The 19,367-nt window shown below is 39.6% G+C and overlaps 1 protein-coding gene across 3 annotated transcripts in view; it reads left to right on the top strand.

Annotated features, from left to right (window-relative positions):
- Window positions 1–4,810: 4,810 nt before the first annotated feature.
- The window catches only part of LOC120734144 (Down syndrome cell adhesion molecule-like protein 1 homolog), a 53,258-nt gene continuing 38,701 nt past the window's right edge, over window positions 4,811–19,367 (top strand). For 2 of the 3 annotated variants that reach the window (XM_040032731.1, XM_040032732.1), the window contains exons 1-3: window positions 4,815–5,635; window positions 16,361–16,681; window positions 19,061–19,207. In XM_040032731.1, the coding sequence (XP_039888665.1) occupies window positions 5,413–5,635; window positions 16,361–16,681; window positions 19,061–19,207 (691 nt within the window). In that variant the 5' untranslated portion in view covers window positions 4,815–5,412. Of the gene's footprint in view, window positions 5,636–16,360; window positions 16,682–19,060; window positions 19,208–19,367 lie in introns of all 3 variants that reach the window. The other variant, XM_040032733.1, reaches the window with a different exon arrangement.

Here is a 19,367-nt window from a genome sequence, read left to right on the forward strand (position 1 = left end):
AAGCACTACATATTCCCTCTGCTTAGTATGCGCCTGTTGAAATGGCTTTTCTAAGCACTGACAAACAATCATTTAGTTAGCGGTTTACTCTTTGCAATAAATAATTCTTACCCAGCGCACTGCTGAGAGAAAAACTGACTGGGTATCCATGCACGTGCACTCAGTAAACCACCCATAATAATGTGGGAATATAATTGGTTGGTCTGGATTTCGCAGGTTGAGTAGAGGGGCTGTATGGCAGGGATAATCTGTTCAAGCAGGAATAAATGATGCTCACTGACTGTGCCAGACAGGTAAAGGGTGACCAGATCCCAGCAAACTAAATGTGGGACAAGCTCGGTGTATGTGTGGCACAAAGTGTGACATGTTAGCAATGCTGGGAGGCATTCAAATATTTAAATCCAACTTTCCAACTCTCTTGCTCAGTAAATGCAAGAAAAATAAAAGGAAGCTGAAGTTTGGGGCTAAAAATGCTATGCAGTACTATTTAAAGTGGGACATCTGTTCACCTGAGACAGGGATGAACCAGGAGAAGAATTAATCAGCACCAGACCCAATGAAATAGTCATATAATATTTCCGGGGAGTGGCGTGTATGTGTGTCTGCCATCACCGTGGCGCTCCACATTTATAGGTAATCTTAGAGTAATCTATTCTCAATCCTAAATAACGTGACGGTTTGAAGGCTTTCTGAAACTCACCCTTATGTTAATAATTATGTGCCTCTGGTCTTTTAACAAAGGCTCAAAGCAATATAGCTATTACAATGCTATTCTAAAGATATAGATGTATGTTTCTGTGTATGTATTATCCATATGAGTGTTGGTTTTCCATTGTTCAGCTAAGTTAACCAAACAGATGGTTAAAGGCTGTTGTTGAACACTGATGATGATGGTTTTTTGATGGCAATTGATGGCAACAGATGAGTGTTACAGAAAAAAATATGCTTATTTGCTTGTCCTCCTGTGGGTAAAATGATAAAATTGGTATCACTCTTTCACAAAGCTACTACCACCAAGTCAGTTAGCTGAACTTACCTGGCTTTTTCCAAATGTGACAGCACCTCAAAAGCTTTATCAATTCTGATGAACACATGTGAGTGTTTGTATCAAAGCACTCATCTAACTCTCAGCAAGAGAACAAGCAAACCGATTTCTCATTCTCAATACCTTTGAAAAACATATTGCAAGTAAGCAAAGCGCTGGAAATATTATGGGCAATATTCATTTGATGTTCCAACTATGGTAACTATGTTTTGATTGCAAGAGTAAATCCACCTTAGAGTCAGATCTTAACTCCTAGGCTGTTGTTGTGACTTTGGAAACACGAAGGCAAAGTTGTGCAAGATCGTAAGTTAAAAAATATTTAATCGCAATAAATATATTTAATTGTAAAAGGGTGGATTTTCTCTGAGTGTAAAAGATCCACTTCTGTCAGGTGTTGTTGGTTTTAAGGTTGTTGTTTTTTTCTTTTTCTTTTGTTTTATTATTGTGTCAATGAATTAATTAACTGAGGAAAATAAGCTTTAAGTGGATGTGCCCAAACAAGCTTTGGGTGAATGTAAGATGACAAGCGACTCTATGCAAATCACAACAGAACTGAATGTGAATTTGTTGTACTGTACCTTGGCTTAACTGTGACAGCTCTGTATGCAATACAATATCGTGGATCAGGGAGTTTTAATGATGGCCCTCATATGGATAAGAAGCTGAAAGCTATACAATCCAATGGCACACGTTGTTGCTCTACATGTAAGTCGTATTAGACTTAGAGCTTATTTTGAGAGAAGTGCATGTTATGTTATATGGCAAAAGCCCAAAGAGTACACTTTAATGTAATGCATCTTTTTTAAAATTGCGTTTTTCTATTTCTTTTCCTTATAAGGATGTAGGGTGAATGGGGAACATCCAAAGGGGAGCACGGAGCTGATTGGAGCCCCTGTACTCGATCGGACCTCAGAAAACCTAAAGACTCAGAAAGTCATACTCAACCGCTGCTCTCAGTAGAAAAATACAGCTGTGATACTCTTGCTCGCCCTCAAATGATGTCCCCATTTCAACCTCTAATTCATGCATACCAACTCTTGATCTCTTTACTATAGAAAAATAAAGTTTTGGATATAAATCTGTCTCGTGCTGTTGGAAGTGATGCATCACTAAAGTAGATCTTTGACCTCACTGCCTCCTATTGGGCAGAGGGAAGAAGAACAATGAAAACTCACCATTTCTTACCCTAAAAAAAAAAATCAAAGATTTGAAGATGCAGCAGTAGCGTATAAACACATGAACAGGGATGTGGATAAGAAATTCTCAGTGCATTGTGGGAAGTCCGCCAACAGCCCAAACCTATAGCAGCATAACTGAGGGATGGTCCAGGATCATCTGATGAAGTAGCAACTATACATTTCATCAAAGAGGACAGCTTTAAACCTAATCTTAAAAGGAGGGCGAGTCTGCCTGTTTCACAGGAGGGCTCTGCCTCTCATTCTACTATTAGAAACTCTAGGAACCACAGGTAAGCCAGCAGCCTGTGACCAAAGTGCTCCACTGGGATAATATGACAGCAAAAGACATGATTGGGCCTGATTATTCAAGACTTAGATGGATTTTAAATTCAGTTCTGGATTTAACAGAGAGCCAATGAAGAGAAGCCAAAATGGGAGAAATATGCTCCCATTTTCTAGTACCTGTCAGTACTCTCAATGCAGTGATCTGGATCAAGTGAAGGTTTATCAGGGGTCTTTTAGAAAAACCAAGGTAAAGCTATTCAGAGTAAGCATTTAGTTAAACACTGTGTTTCTGACATTTAAAGTGCCACCTATAATAACTTTAATTTTCAGATAATTCAAAGTAAAGTGGAAGCAACAATATGTTTATATCCTTAAATTATCTTTTAATTTCTGCTTTAAGGGAACCTTTTTACATTCTGTGATTTTGATAGCTTTCTGGTCAAAAAATGTGCTCTTAGCCCGTGGAACACCATTAAATCTACATAATGGTTGCATAAAACTGGATTAAGTTTTAAAAAATGTATCACATTGAATTATGAGAAGTGTAGTATCTGGAGGTTTGTGGTTTAAAGGGTACAAACATTTTTTTAATTTTCTCTCCAGACATTTTAAAGTTACAAAGTCAGATGGCAGAAATTTTAAATAATAAGATGAACATACATGACCTGATCCCTCAGAGCACTCAGGCTTCAGATGGTTCTATTTTTTGGTAACAGCAGAATAACATTTCAATAGCTTTGTTGTATTCTCTATATTCTATATTACTAATCCACACCTATTTATTGTGTTTCTTAAAGGTGAGAATCACAGACACCCCACAATGCAATATTAACACAATTCTGCACTTACAATACAATATTATTGGAGTTTTAACATTTTTCCACTATGCAACAAAATTATATTTTATTTCAATGACATACATTGAGATTTATTGACTTTTTTCAACTGCAGTTTATGCCCTTAAAGGACCTTGTTAGTATCTGTTTTATTGAATAAAATAAAGTTCACTTATTTATTTCCTTCAACTAAGAATAATAATAATTATTATTTTTATTATTGTTGATGTTGTTGTTTAAACCATTTTTTTTAAATTCTCGTTATTTTTTTATATATTAATTTTCCTTCTGTGCACAACTATAGTGGATTTTAAATCAAACGATCAGTGGTTTTGCCAAAACAATATGTATTGATTGTTTAGGAATAATAGCCATCCCTATACACACAGTTTGTACAAAGTCTCCTGCTTTCAGAGGCTCAAAAGTAACTTAGCTTACTTAGTAAGTTAGCTGAGGCTTGGTCCTTCTGTCAAATTATATAATTAAAAGTATGAACTTGATTCCAAGGAACTTTTAATACCAGATCCAAAGATGTGCATATGTAAGTGAAGGAGGCCGAGAAGTTGCCAAAATAGTAAATCACTGCGAGGAGATTTGCTCAAATGAGCCGTTTACATGTCTGATATTAGTTCCACCAGCAGATGTCAGTAGTGACCTGCATGTGGAATTAAATGTTCAAACCTCTGGTCAGATCAGAGCACAGCAGCCTCTGCAGACTCAGGGAGGGGTGGAGAGGATACCGGCTGACAGACTTCTCTCCAAGTTAAAACAGGTTCGACACAGACTGTTTTAATGAGCGACTTCTGACCCCTTTAGTGTCAAACACGCATAGATGCACCTGTGCCACTTCTATCATAGGCTGTTTCCTGTTTTGGATGCTACTGCAACTTTTTTGAATGTGGAAACTGTTACTAACATTTAGGAGATGATTTATTATTATTATTATTATATATATAAAAACAACATTTGGTCGGGTAGTTTCACTACAAGCACTTTTAATCAACTGTTTGCCGCAACAACAAAAGAGCAATAAAAAAAACTCTAATTCCAAAGACCTCCAAGTTGTAACTCGAAATTAAAGTATCGTCACATCACATCATCTGATTCACTTCATGGTGAAGGGCAAGTCTTAATGTTTACCTTAAAAACCCAGAATCAAAAACGAAAAAAAACCTTGATAATAGATTTTTTTTTATTATTATTATTATTTTGTAATATGCAAAGTAAATTTGTCACTCAGTCACATTTTACACCGACTTTTGCTGAATTCGATTAATTTTCTATTGGGTTTTTTCATAAGTGTAGATCGTCGGTCTTTCTGTTGGCTTCTTGAATGCACACTGATGTGTACCTCCAAGCAGAGGATCACTTTTCAGATTCACCGCCAGAATCCACAGTGACTTTAAATATTCCATGAACTGGGAGTGTCCTGCAACTTGCCTCTCTCCATTCATTTCTGTGAACAGTGGAACTTCACATCGCGACACGGAGCGGAGTGAAAGGGGCGAAGCAGCGATGTAGGAACTTAATCACAATCCGTGAGGGCTTCGCTCAAACCTTTTATCCTTCATTTCATTTACCTGCGGCGCAGTCTAAAGTGTCATGCCCCACACCTTGCTACTACCTCCTCCTTTCTTTCAGTCTGCAGTGCATTTCTGTGCGCAAATGTCTACGCATATGCACGGCTCTGAAAGACAAAGAAAAAGAAATCAGTTGTGGCTTACTGACATCTGCAGCGTCTCGGCCCTGTGATTAAAGCCTAAACTGAAAGGAAAGCATAGTGACAGATTTCTACTCTCTAGGCGGCTTTTGTAGCTCCACATTGCGCAAAGAAAAGGCGATCACCAGGGGCGCACAGGTGGGTGCGCTCTCCAAAGGTGCCAACAGATCTGTGTGCGCAGCTCCACCGCTCAAACAGTGTGACAATTTGGACACAACTGGTCCATAAAACACACTGTTCGCCTAAAACTAACCATCGGCTTAGCTGCAATCCATCGTTCCGCTGTGTTTGATCAGTATAGGGAGGATGGATTTGTATGCACTGTAGTCTTGGGAGGAGAGGAGGGACATGGGCGGGGCTGAGGCGCCTCTCGTTTCCCCTCCATGCTTAGCGGGGCAGCAGGGCTGGAGAGACCTCCGGGGAGCACAGTCGCCAGTCCAGCACGGAGACCCGCCTGGCCAAAAAAACGCGCCTCACACTTGCCAGGATTGCCAAATATTCCTGAAATATATACCTGCTATTTATGGCATGTGGCTTGTAACTTTACTCCTGCTGTACTCTCTCCAAGAAGGTAAGAGAAAAAAAGAAATGCTTGGGATATTTCACACCATTCATACTGAATGCTGGAGTTCTTCCTTCTTTCTATTTTTTTTTAAGTTGGATGAAATGTACTGAAGAGGATTACGATGCATGTGATGGTTTGGATGATTTGTGGCTTTTGCTTTTTGGTGCATCATCGAGTATTTTGTGATGAGTAATTTGTTGAAAAAACAAAAGATCATTTAAATAAAATATAAAAAATGCATAAAGCCTCCGCGCTGAGTAAGTAGAAAATGTGTGAAAGTAAAGGTGTGAAGTGCTTTTTTTTCACCTGGATGTGTAGTGGTTTTATGCAGCGGACCCTGATCTCGCAGATGGTGCTGATAGCACGGATTGTTTTCGCATTACCAACTCCAGTTATGAATATGTAAAATGGCTGAATAGGGAGAATGAGGTGCAAATATAGAGGGAGGGTTGAGACAGAAATGAAAACATGGAGCGGCCTGCAATTACATAAATTGATTGGCAATTTTCGAATACATTCCCCTCAAAATGTTGCCCTCTTGTAAAGTTTTTTTTTTTTTTTGAAAGGGGTTGGATGCGCGTGATTTTTGAAATCTTGACGCTTTCATTGTGTAGCATTTGCTAATTGCAGCTGTTTTGATGGGCTGTATTTGACTGCGGGCGCTCGCTTCCACAGAGATGCTCTCTCCTTTTTTTTCTTTTTTTTTTCAGGACGAGATTTTAAAGGGTATTAATTGATTTTCCTGTGTGATGACAAATTGTTCCCATTTTAAAATGGATGACAAATAAAAGGCCCATTCTCCTAGAATGGCCTTATTAGTTTAATAGGTCTCCACCCACATAAAGGCCATAATTAAGTGTATTCAGATTATGTTCCCCCTTATTTAATTTATTTGGTCCTTTTGAAAATTCCCCCTTTTTTAATTCTGTCTGAAAATGTAAAAAAAAAAACCCAAACCGGAGTTGCATTTGTTTAAATAGATTCGGGTTTTTTTTTTCCTTTCTTCTTCAGTACATGCAGCAAATCCCTGACCCTATTGCAAAGTTGATCTTCTGCTATTGCAATGCATTATAATAATCCCGAACAAATCTGCGTCCAAAATACCAAAATTCAACACCATCTCTAGATGAGAGCATTTTATAGGCCTTTGTGTAGCCTATCTATTTAGAGACTTGTTTAAACATTGTTTTTCCTTATTAGCAGTGGCCCTGAGAAGCTGTAAATTTATTTAGCAGAAAGTCCGGGATACGGTGGATTGACAGGAAGAAGGAATATGGCTGTTCTCAGTGCAAACGATCTCAAGTAGGCCATTAGGTCCATTTGCCATTTTTAAGTTGTGATATTTTCTGTTTTTCTATTTTTTTAAATTAACTAATTAATTTATTGAGTTTTTTTTTAGTTATCCAATAATATGACTTAGCTATATGCGCTACATGATTTTTATTCAGATTTAATTTTGATTATTCATACAAATAAATTATTCAGTTTGAAAGCTGTCACTTCATTGCCTCGCTGGCTTCTGTGGAATCGTATTAATATATGCGCAAATTTATTTCACCAAATGAGAAACTCCAGGGGCGTGGGTGCAGATTATAGACTTGCCCGGTCATGTTCCTCGCTAATAGCGCACCTGGACCCCGCGGTAGTGTTCGCGCGTGTGCCAGCGCGTGCGCCCCGGGTTCTTGTTTGTGTGTTTGTGTTGGCGGGCGCGTGGAGGAGGGCAAGTGACTGGGACGTCCCTCTTGGTTTGGTTGTTAGCTTGTGTTTTGAATTTTCCTGAAACTCGAAGTTATTTTACTTATTTGTTTTAAATATAAGGTTCTTTACGACACAATTTATACACGAATAATGTTTTTAAAGGGTACTAAATCATGTCGGAGGGTTTAGGAGACAGGCAGGACGTAGGGTAAGTAATAAATGTTCAAAGAAAAGCACATACATACATTACAATTAGCATTATTTACAATTAAACGAGGTTTTATTTATAGCGCTAACTGGTGGTTTTAAAGTGAAATTAGGTATTTTCATTTTGCTGCTAATGAATTATAGCCACAGACCGTATTCAGTGTAACTGTGGATTAATTAGCAGGTTATAAAATCAAGTTTCATGTGTAAGGCCTGCTGTAGGCCTGTTTTGAATTTTAATATGAAATCTAATTAATTAAAATGGCAAATTTTATGTATAGCATGTGAATGATATATCCCAAATTTTAATTGGAGGTGTGTAAAGCGCTAAGGTGAACCTGTTCCCTGCGCTCTCCGTTGCTCATCCCCCTTGCCAATAGAAATGTGAAAAAGTCCCCCCTTTTCCCTTCCCAGCCCAATTCCCTGTGCTTCTTTGCAGGGCTACACAATTAAAGCTGCAATCTGAGCTTTATGCACCACTCAATGACAGAGATGCGTGGTCCACAGGGGTGCCAATCATCACTCAGGAAGGACCCAGGCCTCCATTTTATTTGCCCTTTTTTAACCAGATCAAGCCTGGCATCATTTAATTTCACATTTAAGAATGTAAAATTAAAACTTAAAGAGGTTAAAGGAAAAGTGAAGAGCTTTCCGAGTGACTTTGCCCTTTTGAACAGTAAAAATACCCAAATTCTGACTTATTTATTTCAAACTAAATGAAATGTTTCACAGCTGAAAGATGAATATAGAAATTTGTAGGAAAAATATATTTTAAAAAATGAAAATACAAGAGTTTAATGATAACTGATCAGACTTTATTTAGCAACACAAAGCCCACGTATCATTGACGATTTAACAAAGAAAACATTTCTGCAGTCAAATTCGTTGCCAAATGGTGGGGAAACTGCTGGTGTTCGGCAGCAAAAAAAAAGGGGGTTATTGCACTTCCCAGCTCACCAATAGGACGTCACAGCTCTGTCACTGTCATCCTGCTCTCCCATTCGCCCTGAAATCTATTATACATGCAAATGAGTTTATAAATAAGAAGTCATCAATGAAAACAAGAGAAAAAGGGTGCAAACAAATATCAATTACAGTAAGAAATTTGTTTATTTTTTAATTTTTTTGTTTCCAACAAGAACTCTGTGTAACAGCACCAAACACAGTGCCAAACAGATCCAGACCTCCTCCAAATTTTATTGGATGCCGGCGCTGCACATTTTTAGAAGGAGGGAGTGTTCAGCAAATGTCAAATCTCTGAAGCAAGTAGTTGTTTTTGTTGGATCTCCCTCTCTCTACCTCCATCTCTCTCACTCTCTCTCTCTCCGTCTCTCCCTCCCTCAATCGCTTCCTCTCGCAGTAACTCCCCTCCCTCTCTTCTCCCTCATCACTAGGCAGAATTAAAGGTTGGGGGAGGGGCAGTTTATGCAGACTGTGCTGGGACTTGTGATCCACAGATTTGATATTCACATTAAGAGAGAAACTGGCTGCTTTGATGTGAGGGGGAGCAGGTCCCAGGGGACTGCTGAAGTAGCACACTTTTTTTTCACTGACACAGCACACTCGGGGGTGGTTGGTGGTGGGGGTGGGTGCAGTGGGGAGCATATTGTTGGGGACAGGGTGTACAGAAAGACAGTGGGTGGGGAACAGCGATACCCCTTCGTTGATTAGATGTAACCTCAACAACCCCCCCCCCCCCACACACACACACACGCACACTTCTCCACCCACCAGCCACCTACTTATGCCAGACCCTTGAGAATTATCCTTAAGCTTACACCTATCTTTATCCCCCCCATATCTCACCAATATTCAATTCACACCTCTTGTGCCAGTGTGTCTTCTTCTAGTGCATCCTGTGCCGCTTTGTTTCCACACACATTTGCACTCCCTTTGCCCCCTTATCAAAAGACAACTCACAACTTTCTGTCGCAAAAACAGGATGAGTGATGGAGAGGTGGCAGGCAAGGAGTGTAGTCGGTGTAGTAGCCACAGTCTGCTTGGAAGTGAACCTGTTTCCAAAATAGCAAGAACTGGAGGAGAGGACGAGAGGGGTTTTGACATATGCCATGGCAAATGTAAATCCTGCTTTTGACCTTTACTGCACGTGCCATACCAGTTAATGAAAGATGAAAATGCTGTGAAAATTATTGTAGCACTGGGAAGGAATGGGAAGATGGAAATGGGTGAAAAAAGAGGGGGAGGAAGAGAAGCAACCTGTGGATGTAATATGTTGATGGTTGGTTGCAGGCACATCTGAATGGGACTTTAAGAGTTTCTTTTCCTCCTTCATTACAATATAGTTATGAACGTCAGGTGTGTGTGTGTGCGTGTGTGCTTGTGTGTGCATGCACTCCTGTGCATACTCCCATCCCGTCCTGGAGAGGCGTAGATCAGCTGCATTATGCATGATGAAACCTTGCATAGGTTATGACTTCTGCCTCCTCGACATACATATTCATGCGTGACTCTCTGGCAGGATGTATAAAATAGTGGCTGTGACTCTGACAGCCTAAGCTTTAGCTCCAGCGGTGCCTTCGGTGCTCCAACACCTTCCAGTGAGGGCTGCTTTGCTCTCTGGTGCTGTGTCTGAACAAGCTTGATGAAGCCTCCTGGGTGCAGTTGAACTACAGCAGCAACAACACTGAAACCCCACAGCTTTGGTCAATACTGCTATTAGGGTAATGTCTGTAGACATATTGCTAGACTTAAATTCTTATTATGGTTGGAAATCACAACTCATGATTTCATGATACAGCGCCCACAATAACAATGATATCACGATACAGTGATTTTGCAGAAAAATGGCTCCTAAAAAAGGCAAGAATCAGTTGCAAAGAAACAAATGTGACAAAGGGCAGGTCTAACTGTGAAGAAGAAACTCCTACTACAGATAATCCTCCATCCTGAAACACAGTATGACCAAGATTTACAATTTTATGATCACCGATGCCCATAAAGTCAGCGGGAAAGTGTTTACCGAGGTCAGAGCAAAGCAGATTTAGAAACTAAATATCATGAGAAATAAACAAAAGTTTTCTCCTGCATTTGTGCTGAACTTTAAGTTTATAACTCAACTTTTTGGGGGAGGGGATAAAGATAGGGGTGGGATGGCAATTTGGCAAACAGTTTCGCAGTTTGTGTGTCATGCTTGAGAACATGTTCTGACATGCCCCGTAGGAAGATGTTTGGTGTTTGGGGGTTTATTTGGGCAAATAAACATTTGAAACCCTCACATTGGACCCTCAGAAAATATGCTTTTTTCTTTAATGGCATGTGGCGGAACTCTATATGAATATGTGATCAAATGAGGTTTTATTCAACTACCCTGTTTTTTTTTTTGTCCTCTAATTTGGAGTAAGCACAATAGGCATTTAGAGGTGGGAATCACCAGACACCCCATGATGTGATATTATCTAAATACGTTACTCAAAATATGACATTAATGGGATTTTTAACATTTTGTGATATGATGAGTATTGCAATAGCATATATTGAGATTTTTTAAAATCTTTTTTCAGCTCCAAATTATGTTCTTAAAGTTAAACTTTGTCAATATCCAATTTACAATCAAAACTGCTCCCAACAAACATAGATGTTTACATCAGCACTGTAACTTGCACTATTTTATCAACTGATTCACACTACAACCTGGGTTTGCCTCTTATCTGTATTTAATTTTATTTAATTTTAACTACTGTACAGTAGAGCAGGGCGATATGACCAAAAATATTTATCATGATATACATTTGAAAATTTGCGATAACGATATAACTGACGATATAATTGACACTAGACAAAATACTTTACAACTCCACAACTTTATTAGTGGCAAAAAAACCCAACATCAATGTATTTTCACTTAAACAAGCAGCTGTTTTTTTTATCTGCATTAAAGTTATATAAAAATTTAACAGTGCAAATGTAAATTCCTTGCTGACAGTTTAACCAAAAGGCATTTCCAGTGGAAATTGGCCGACATATCCTCAGCATATGTATAATATCCACAAAACTTAAAAAGAGGTTATACACACACAATACAGTAATATTATGTTGAAGCACAGTACATATCACTCTGCGAGGCTCCTGCCTACGATAGCCGTAATGCTCCGACAATCCATCAAGCGCTGCGGCTTCGTAGCTTAGCAAAGTCGTACTAAAACATTTGACAGATTTTCGAGCGCCGTGTACATAAAATCGTTTCGAGGTCAGTAAACACAACCAGAATTCATACATAAGGCACACGGGACTGTCGATTTTCAGAAAAATCAAAGGATTGATTTTAAGTGCGCCGTATTTTCCAAAAAACACGGTAATAACGACGGCCCGCTAGCATGCTCTACCAAAAATAGTGCTTTGTTGTGTATCTGACGGACGAAAGCCAAACCAGTTCCACACCACTTAAGTTGCAGCATTTTTACAAACCAATTCTGGTTCATCAGTTTCATTCAACAATCCGCTTTCGCCCTTCTCATTCTCCGTCACGCCATGCTTTTTCCGCCATGTGCGTATGAAAACAAAGGCACTGCGCATGCGCGTTTTACGTATATTCTATCACGATATTTCATTTTCTTATCGTTGCCCAACATTATACCGTTATTACCGTGAAAGGTATGATATGGCCCAGCCCTACTGTACAGTACTCTGTTTTTGATAACTATTGTCCTTGATGTAAGTTTGTAAAAAATAGTATGTTTTCCTTTCTGTCCTGTTTGTTTGTATATGTGTTTTTCTTGCTGCTGTTACAACCAAATTTCCCCTTGTGGGACAATTAAAGGATTATTCTATTCTATTCTATTCTATTCTATTCTAATATCCGTTTCAAGCTATGGGTGATATAAGTTGTGTCACTTCAGTTATTCATTATTGATAAATTGATTGATTGATTAATGAACTTTAGTATAAATGTTGCAGTAAGACTGAGTCTGATATCAGTCTGTGAGTGATTGTCAAGTTGACAATCATATTCAATCTATTTCTGATAATATAGCAATTAACTGATGGATCGTCAAAAAATCACATATCTGTTGCTGTCTACGTAGACAGAAATTAATATTTAAATGTTACAACTGTTTTTTTATGAATATAACCAGAGACTGATACCAAGTCAGCTTGCCAGACCAAGACAAGCTCTGGGCAATCACTTAGTCACCACAACTTAATTCTGGCATTTACACTGTAGATGTAAGGAGGTTGCTGTCCTGTCCTGTTTTTACTTGTCTGACTGAGCCGTTATGCTCCAGTGTTGGATAGTATTTTCATTTGTTTAAAAAAAATATCAACATTTGCTGTCCCTGTATTAACATAATATCACCACACACAATATTAACGCTATATAATTAGTTTGCACTGCACCAGTTTCAGTTAAGTTTGTCTTTATGAACATGTTGAATAGTTTAGTGTGGACTGTCTGCATTTGGCCAAGGTTAGTCTTCATCTTCTGCATCATAGCATTTGTCACCTGGGGATAACCATTACAAGCTATGCATAAACGCGTGTGTTTACAGTGTTGTTGGCATTTTGATGCTTGCTACACAAGCCTTGTACACGGGCACAGGTCATAAGTAACATTTCATTTGTCAGTTTTAAATTGAGTGGAAACTCTGCCAGTCTGGCACAAACCAGTGCCAGTTCAGCTTTGGAGTGCACCTGGTGGAGAGGGATGATAATGCTGTCCCTCACACACTTAACAAAATAGCAGTTTCTGGTATGTCAGTGAGTAAAACACGTTTTTTTTTTTAACCGAGCTGTAATGTGTGGCTGTGCTTAGTTTGGAATCTTTTCCATTTAAACATATTTGCTCACTTCAGCAGCTGTTCATATTTGGAAAAGTGTGACAGACTATGGGATTTGGTTGTTTGCAGTTTCTAAATTTAGATTGTTCAGTGGGTCATTGTTGTTAGGGTAGACTGTTGCATTGTTTTTTGTTTTTTTTTTATATTCAGTCACAGCTTTCAAGTGCCAGCACCACCATGGCAACCCGCTTCCTCCACCCCCCAGTGTGACTGAGCACTGAGAGCTACTTTGGGATGTGTATGTGAATGTATTTATGTGTCTGCATGTCTGTTTATGTCAGCTGAGTGCACGTGCAGTTTGCCTGGCTTTGACCAGCTCGGGAGTGGAAGTACTCTGATCCCCTCGTATTCCACTTCCTGCTCCATCAGTCCCAGTGCTCCCAAGCCCCGCCTGGTGCCAACGCCCCCAGGCCATATAATCTACTGTATGAGAGGTTCTCCTGATGCCCAGCCCCCCAAGCTCAGGGTGACCCCCTCACTCTAGTACTTTAGTGCTGTCCCCCCATTGGGAGATTATAGATATTGCAATCTTTAATATGGGCTTTATGCTCAGGGGCCATTACCAGTAATCTGCAGAGGGGAGGGAGTCTGACCTGGTTTTTGCAGCCCACCACTGGACTGCCAGACACATTTTCATATACCATCTGTAACATGCTGCCCAGATTTATCAATCCCTACATCAGGGACAGTGGCACTTCTTTAAAAGGAAGCTGGAATTATTGACTAACCCCACTAAATGGATAAGATAGCTGCATTATTCTTCGATCTGGTACATTGAGCTTAGTCCTACCATGATGATACTGTTGATGGTGTTGATTTTTTCTGCCAGACTTCACTTGTTAATGTTTGACCGTAAACATCACCCATAGCTTGAAGCCACCCTTCACTGACTACATGCCCAAAATCTCAAAAGGTTGGATGTTCCCAACTAAAGAAATGCATTGTATGATCACATGCAGATTTTTTCCACTCAAGATTTAATGTGATAAGTTTATATCATGTCTTTGATAATAAGATAAGTTTGATAAGTTGAAAATCACTGCAACAATATGAAAAAACTTAGAACCACTCTGGGTTTTATTAGGCTTATATGACGGTTGCATTATTATTATTATTAAAAAATGATGTCAAAGTAAGACTTCTATTTAGTTGATACAAAACAATTACCATTATAATTAGATCATTAACGATGGCAAATAATGAAATATTTTGTGTAATAAAACATCTGAAGATTGTTGGCTGTGATCATTGTTGTTTGTTATCATCCTCCTATAAACTTTTATACAGTAAAGTGCATCTGATGTCAAAAACACACTCAGGTGATCAAGATTATAGTGTCGTTTTGTGTCGTTTTCCGGTTCTTAAAGCTGAAACAATGAGATGGCTAATGAACAGCCTAATAGGATGAACATTTTTTGTGATTAATCCAGCAAAAATTACAAAAAAAGGCAAAAAATTAGGTAAAAATAAATAAATAAATAAATAACCAAACAAGCAAAAATGTCAAATATTCCCTCACTGACACCTCTAAGTATTTAATACCTGCCTTTCTTTTCATGGGTTTTGAGGACTGTTAAAAAAATGCGATTTGAAATTGTGACAAGTTTTTTCCCATTGTAAGATTTTGTTGACCGAAGTGATCAATAAAATAGTGACAAAAGTAAATGAAATAACTTAGTTGAAAGTCCTATGCTTATATCACCGGATATGAGGTTTACTGTTATAGCTCTGATTTTGTTTTATTTATTCACATCAGAAATTTTGTGCTAAATTACCTTTTTAAAAAAAAAGATATTTTCCAATCCATTTGAGCTCCAAGACGCTCAGCAGTTGTGTTTTTTTCCCCAAGCCAATTTTCTCAAAAGGCTTTGCAGATTGTCATCAGATCTGTTATGTAACTGCATCAGAAAACATTTTGGGCCTATTGATATGCAATGAATGAGTGCATTAGATATATGGAGGAGATTAAATTAGGAATAAATATGAAAGAAAAAAAGAGAATCCCATAAAAGTCAGTGATCTCACCTAAATAAATACATACATACATTTATTTGAATCAGTGAATGTGATTATAACAATGAGAAAGTTATTCATTTTGATCAGTTTTACTGATTAAATTCAGTCTTTAAAAGCAGTATTAGATATCAGGGCTATTCAGAGGAACATCTGTTGGATCTATTTGAAACTGAGTGCTAAGTTTAACCTGTTTTGATCGAAATTCTTGATACTTTAGTATCGTTTAGCACCTTTGGTGATGTTTTAAAGACTTCCTGTTCTGAGTATAGCTGTACAAGGGTGACCATTTGGTGGACAGTTTGTATTAGATGACATAATTTAGAATTAACATCCACATCTGTGCGGTGTCTCCCTTCCATTTTTTCTTCTAATCTTTCCTATACTGACCTCAAATTTGAGACGGGCCTGCCTCATTCCTTTTTTTCACTGTCCTCTCAGTGCTGGAGGTGTATGTGTTTAATCTGAGTGCCAATGAATACCATTCCTGTTTGTGTGTGTGTGTGTGTTAAATATGTAAGGAGATTAAATAGACTTAAATCTCTGCGTCTGGCATAGAAATTCCAATCACATAACCTATCTACATGCTCCCTTCCTCCCTTCCTCTCTCCCTCTCTTTCTCTTGCTTTCTGTTTGTCTTTATGTGTTTGTACATGAACTGTATGGAGGTAACAGGCTCCTCCTCTCCCACCCCCAGATCCACCTAAACCATCACAGACTTTGGCCCAAATCCCTTGCTTTCTGCATCATGTGACTGATGTTTGCAGCTGGACATTTGACACACATTTGTTATGATTATTTTGCCACAGATTTGAAGGACATTCCCTGTCTGTCCAACATTTTCACTTTACTGTGGTACTTAATGCTTTAAATCAGTGTTGCTGAAATCTGATAAGTTTATTTTGACACTATTGTGTGTTTTCAGCATGTGTACAGCGTGTAACAGGTGTTTGTTATTGACTCTTTACTTCCATCTCTGCCTGTTAAGTGATGATGTGTTGTATGTTTGCCCCTGCAGTACACAGTGAGGATGTGGGCTCTACCAGGCTGTACTTTGTGAATGCCTCCCTGCAGAGGGTAACCTACTCAAGCTCGGTGGGGGTGTCCCTGCCCTGTCCAGCAGGGGGCACCCCCAGTGCCATACTGCGCTGGTACCTGGCCACTGGCGACGACATCTACGACGTGCCCCACATCCGGCATGTGCACGCCAATGGCACGCTGCAACTGTACCCCTTTTCGCCCTCTGCCTACAACAGCTACATCCACGACAATGACTACTTCTGCACCGCGGAAAACCAGGCCGGCAAGATCCGCAGCCCCAACATTCGCATCAAAGCCGGTGAGTTGAATGGACAGCCAGGAAGGGAATAAACTGTAGGGTAAAGAAAAGTGGGGTTATGGAGCGAAAGGTCAAAGCGAGACACAGCAAGAAGAGACTGTTGCTGAAGCATAAACTAGAGCAGATGTGATTGGCAGCTGCAAAAAGCCCAACCCACACACAGAATCACCTGCCCTAAAATAGCCTGTCTCGACCTGAACACAGATTGACCTAGAACACAGTCTACAGAGAGAACATCTGCATCACGTACTACATCAGGCCTTGGCCTTTGCTCACACCTATTTGACTGAGCTGCTGATGAACCACTGCACTTTACACCAACATAACCCCTTCATCTATGGCGTGGCACCATCTGGTAGAAAGAAATTCAAAACACAACCCTTACAGTACTTAGAGTGAAGTAGCAGCTCTACTGTGAGATATAACCACATCCGGTAAGGAGGAAAACTGTGACAAAAGGTTATATGAGCTAACTGGCTCATCCTCGTTGGCAGTCCTTCCATTTATCAAAGGTCAGCACAACAGAAGAGGAGCTTGACAGCCACTTGAATTTTTCTTAAACAAGTACCTTTAAATGCTTTGCAGGGTGTGAAAAGCAATTCACTGCACAAAAAAGAAATGTGTGTACTTAAGTGTAGAGTACTAAACTTTAGGTTTATGCACTAAGTTTTATGCTCTGTTGTGTATTGTTGTGGGTTTCACTTATAGTAAAGGATACACACAAAGTATACACCACTAGACTCTCTACAGTCTATTTTTGTGAATTTTGACCGGAAGCTGCCTCTGTTGCCATCATATTCCCATTTCTGTCCTCCTTCTCCTCCCTGCTCCCTCGTTCTTCAAACTGTCCTCTTGTGCCAGACTAAATTTAGCCACAGCACACTTCTTTAATTATCTCTCATTAACAAACCTAATTGGTGCTTTCCATTGATTAGCGCATGTGAGGCTTTAATAGGCGAGACCTCATCTAAAGTAAAATAGTACATCAGGGGTTTTGGGAAGCTCCAGCTCTACAACGAGAAGAGAAACACGAAGAGGAAAATTACCCGGTAAACAGATACGTCAACATCAGCAGATACATACACTTACACTACATCTATCGCCCTGCCCTCCCCCTTTCCCATCATTCATTCAGGCCAGTGAGTCCCTCCCCCTTCCCGCCTGCCATCAACATCTGTTTTCATATTCTGCCTCCCAACACCGACCTAAACTAATACTCATATTCATTCTAATACTAATACTAGTGCCAAGTTGAGGATTTGAGCCAGGACCCTGAGCTGTATGCCAGCCGCTTGCTGCCTTCATTCCCACATGACCCAAAAGCCAGGCCTCAGGAGCCGAGGGATTAGCATGAACCAAACATCCTGCAGCCAACGGCTTCAGTCAAGCCTTGGTGCACAGGTTATACAGTCAGACAGGATGTGGGTGTTTTGTTTGGGATTTTATGGCCACAGTTTTGCGCTTGCACTGCCACTGAGCAGCTATTGACAGGAGTCAAATTGAATTCAGTGCTACTGCCTCGTGGCTTACAGCAAAGTGTAAAGAAATTCACAACAGAAGGGTTTCATTATACTGTTTCAAAAGAACTCAACAGAACGGGTTTATTTAATTTATTTATTTAAAGAAGATGTAAATTTTGGCAAGTGTTTTCTTCTTGCGGCAGGAATGTATGCATGCTGTCATCATGTCTGTTACCAGGAAAGGGATTCCGAACCAGTTTCTTAGCAACCTTCAGATACGTGCTAGCTTTCATGTGATTTCGCTAATGAGCTCCTGCTCATTCAACAGAGTGTAAAATATTGCATGAACCTGAATAAACCAAAGCACCATTAACCCTTCAGTGCAGCTCAGTCTGTTGTATACTTGGGAAGTTCTGAGCAAAAACATCAGTGTTTTATTATGATGTCATCCCCGAGCTAGAAAATGATTTCCATGATTATCCTGCCTAATGGTGGCTTGTGCCATTTGTGCCAAAAGCAGAGGCAGGATTAGAAGAGTTCAAACAATAGACAGGAGTAGTTCAGTAATTTCCAGTGAATACATGCGGAGTGCTGTGGTAATTGATGAAAGGGCGTTTTGCTCTGGAGTGTTAATGTGTTGTTTTTGATGATGTAAACACGGTGCTGATTGTTGTTTTTGCCTTGGCAAGAGGGGTAATAGGACCATGTTGATGGCGCTCACACTCTCTCGACGCATCTTCTAAATGGAACACTTCTGGGATATTTTATGTAGATAATCATCATCTTTCAAATTCATCTCTTTTAATGTTCATAAAAAAATAGGGAAGTCTTTATTCCTTGGTAGAAAACCCCATTTAAAAGATTGAATCCTTTCTACATGCAGTGTGTTGTATGTAATATTGTGTTTGTGTTTGTGTAGTTTTCAGGGAGCCCTACACCGTGCGGGTGGCGGACCAACGCTCAATGCGGGGCAACGTAGCTGTGTTCAAGTGCCTCATCCCCGCTGCTGTGCAGGAGTACGTCAGTGTTGTATCCTGGGAGAGAGACACTGTTTCCATTGTCCCAGGTAGGACATTAAGTGAGTGAATTTGGAGCGAGATGGTGAAGGCACATTGATTGTTGACTGTTGGATTCAGGGTTGTCTTTATGTGTGTGTGTGTGTGTGTGTGTGTGTGTGTGTGTGTGTGTGTGTGTGTGTGTGTGTCTTTATGTCTGTGTCTCTGTTT

The sequence above is a fragment of the Simochromis diagramma genome, unplaced genomic scaffold (genome assembly GCF_900408965.1).
Source record: "Simochromis diagramma unplaced genomic scaffold, fSimDia1.1 OVJJ01000216.1, whole genome shotgun sequence".
Taxonomy (NCBI): Eukaryota; Metazoa; Chordata; class Actinopteri; order Cichliformes; family Cichlidae; genus Simochromis; species Simochromis diagramma.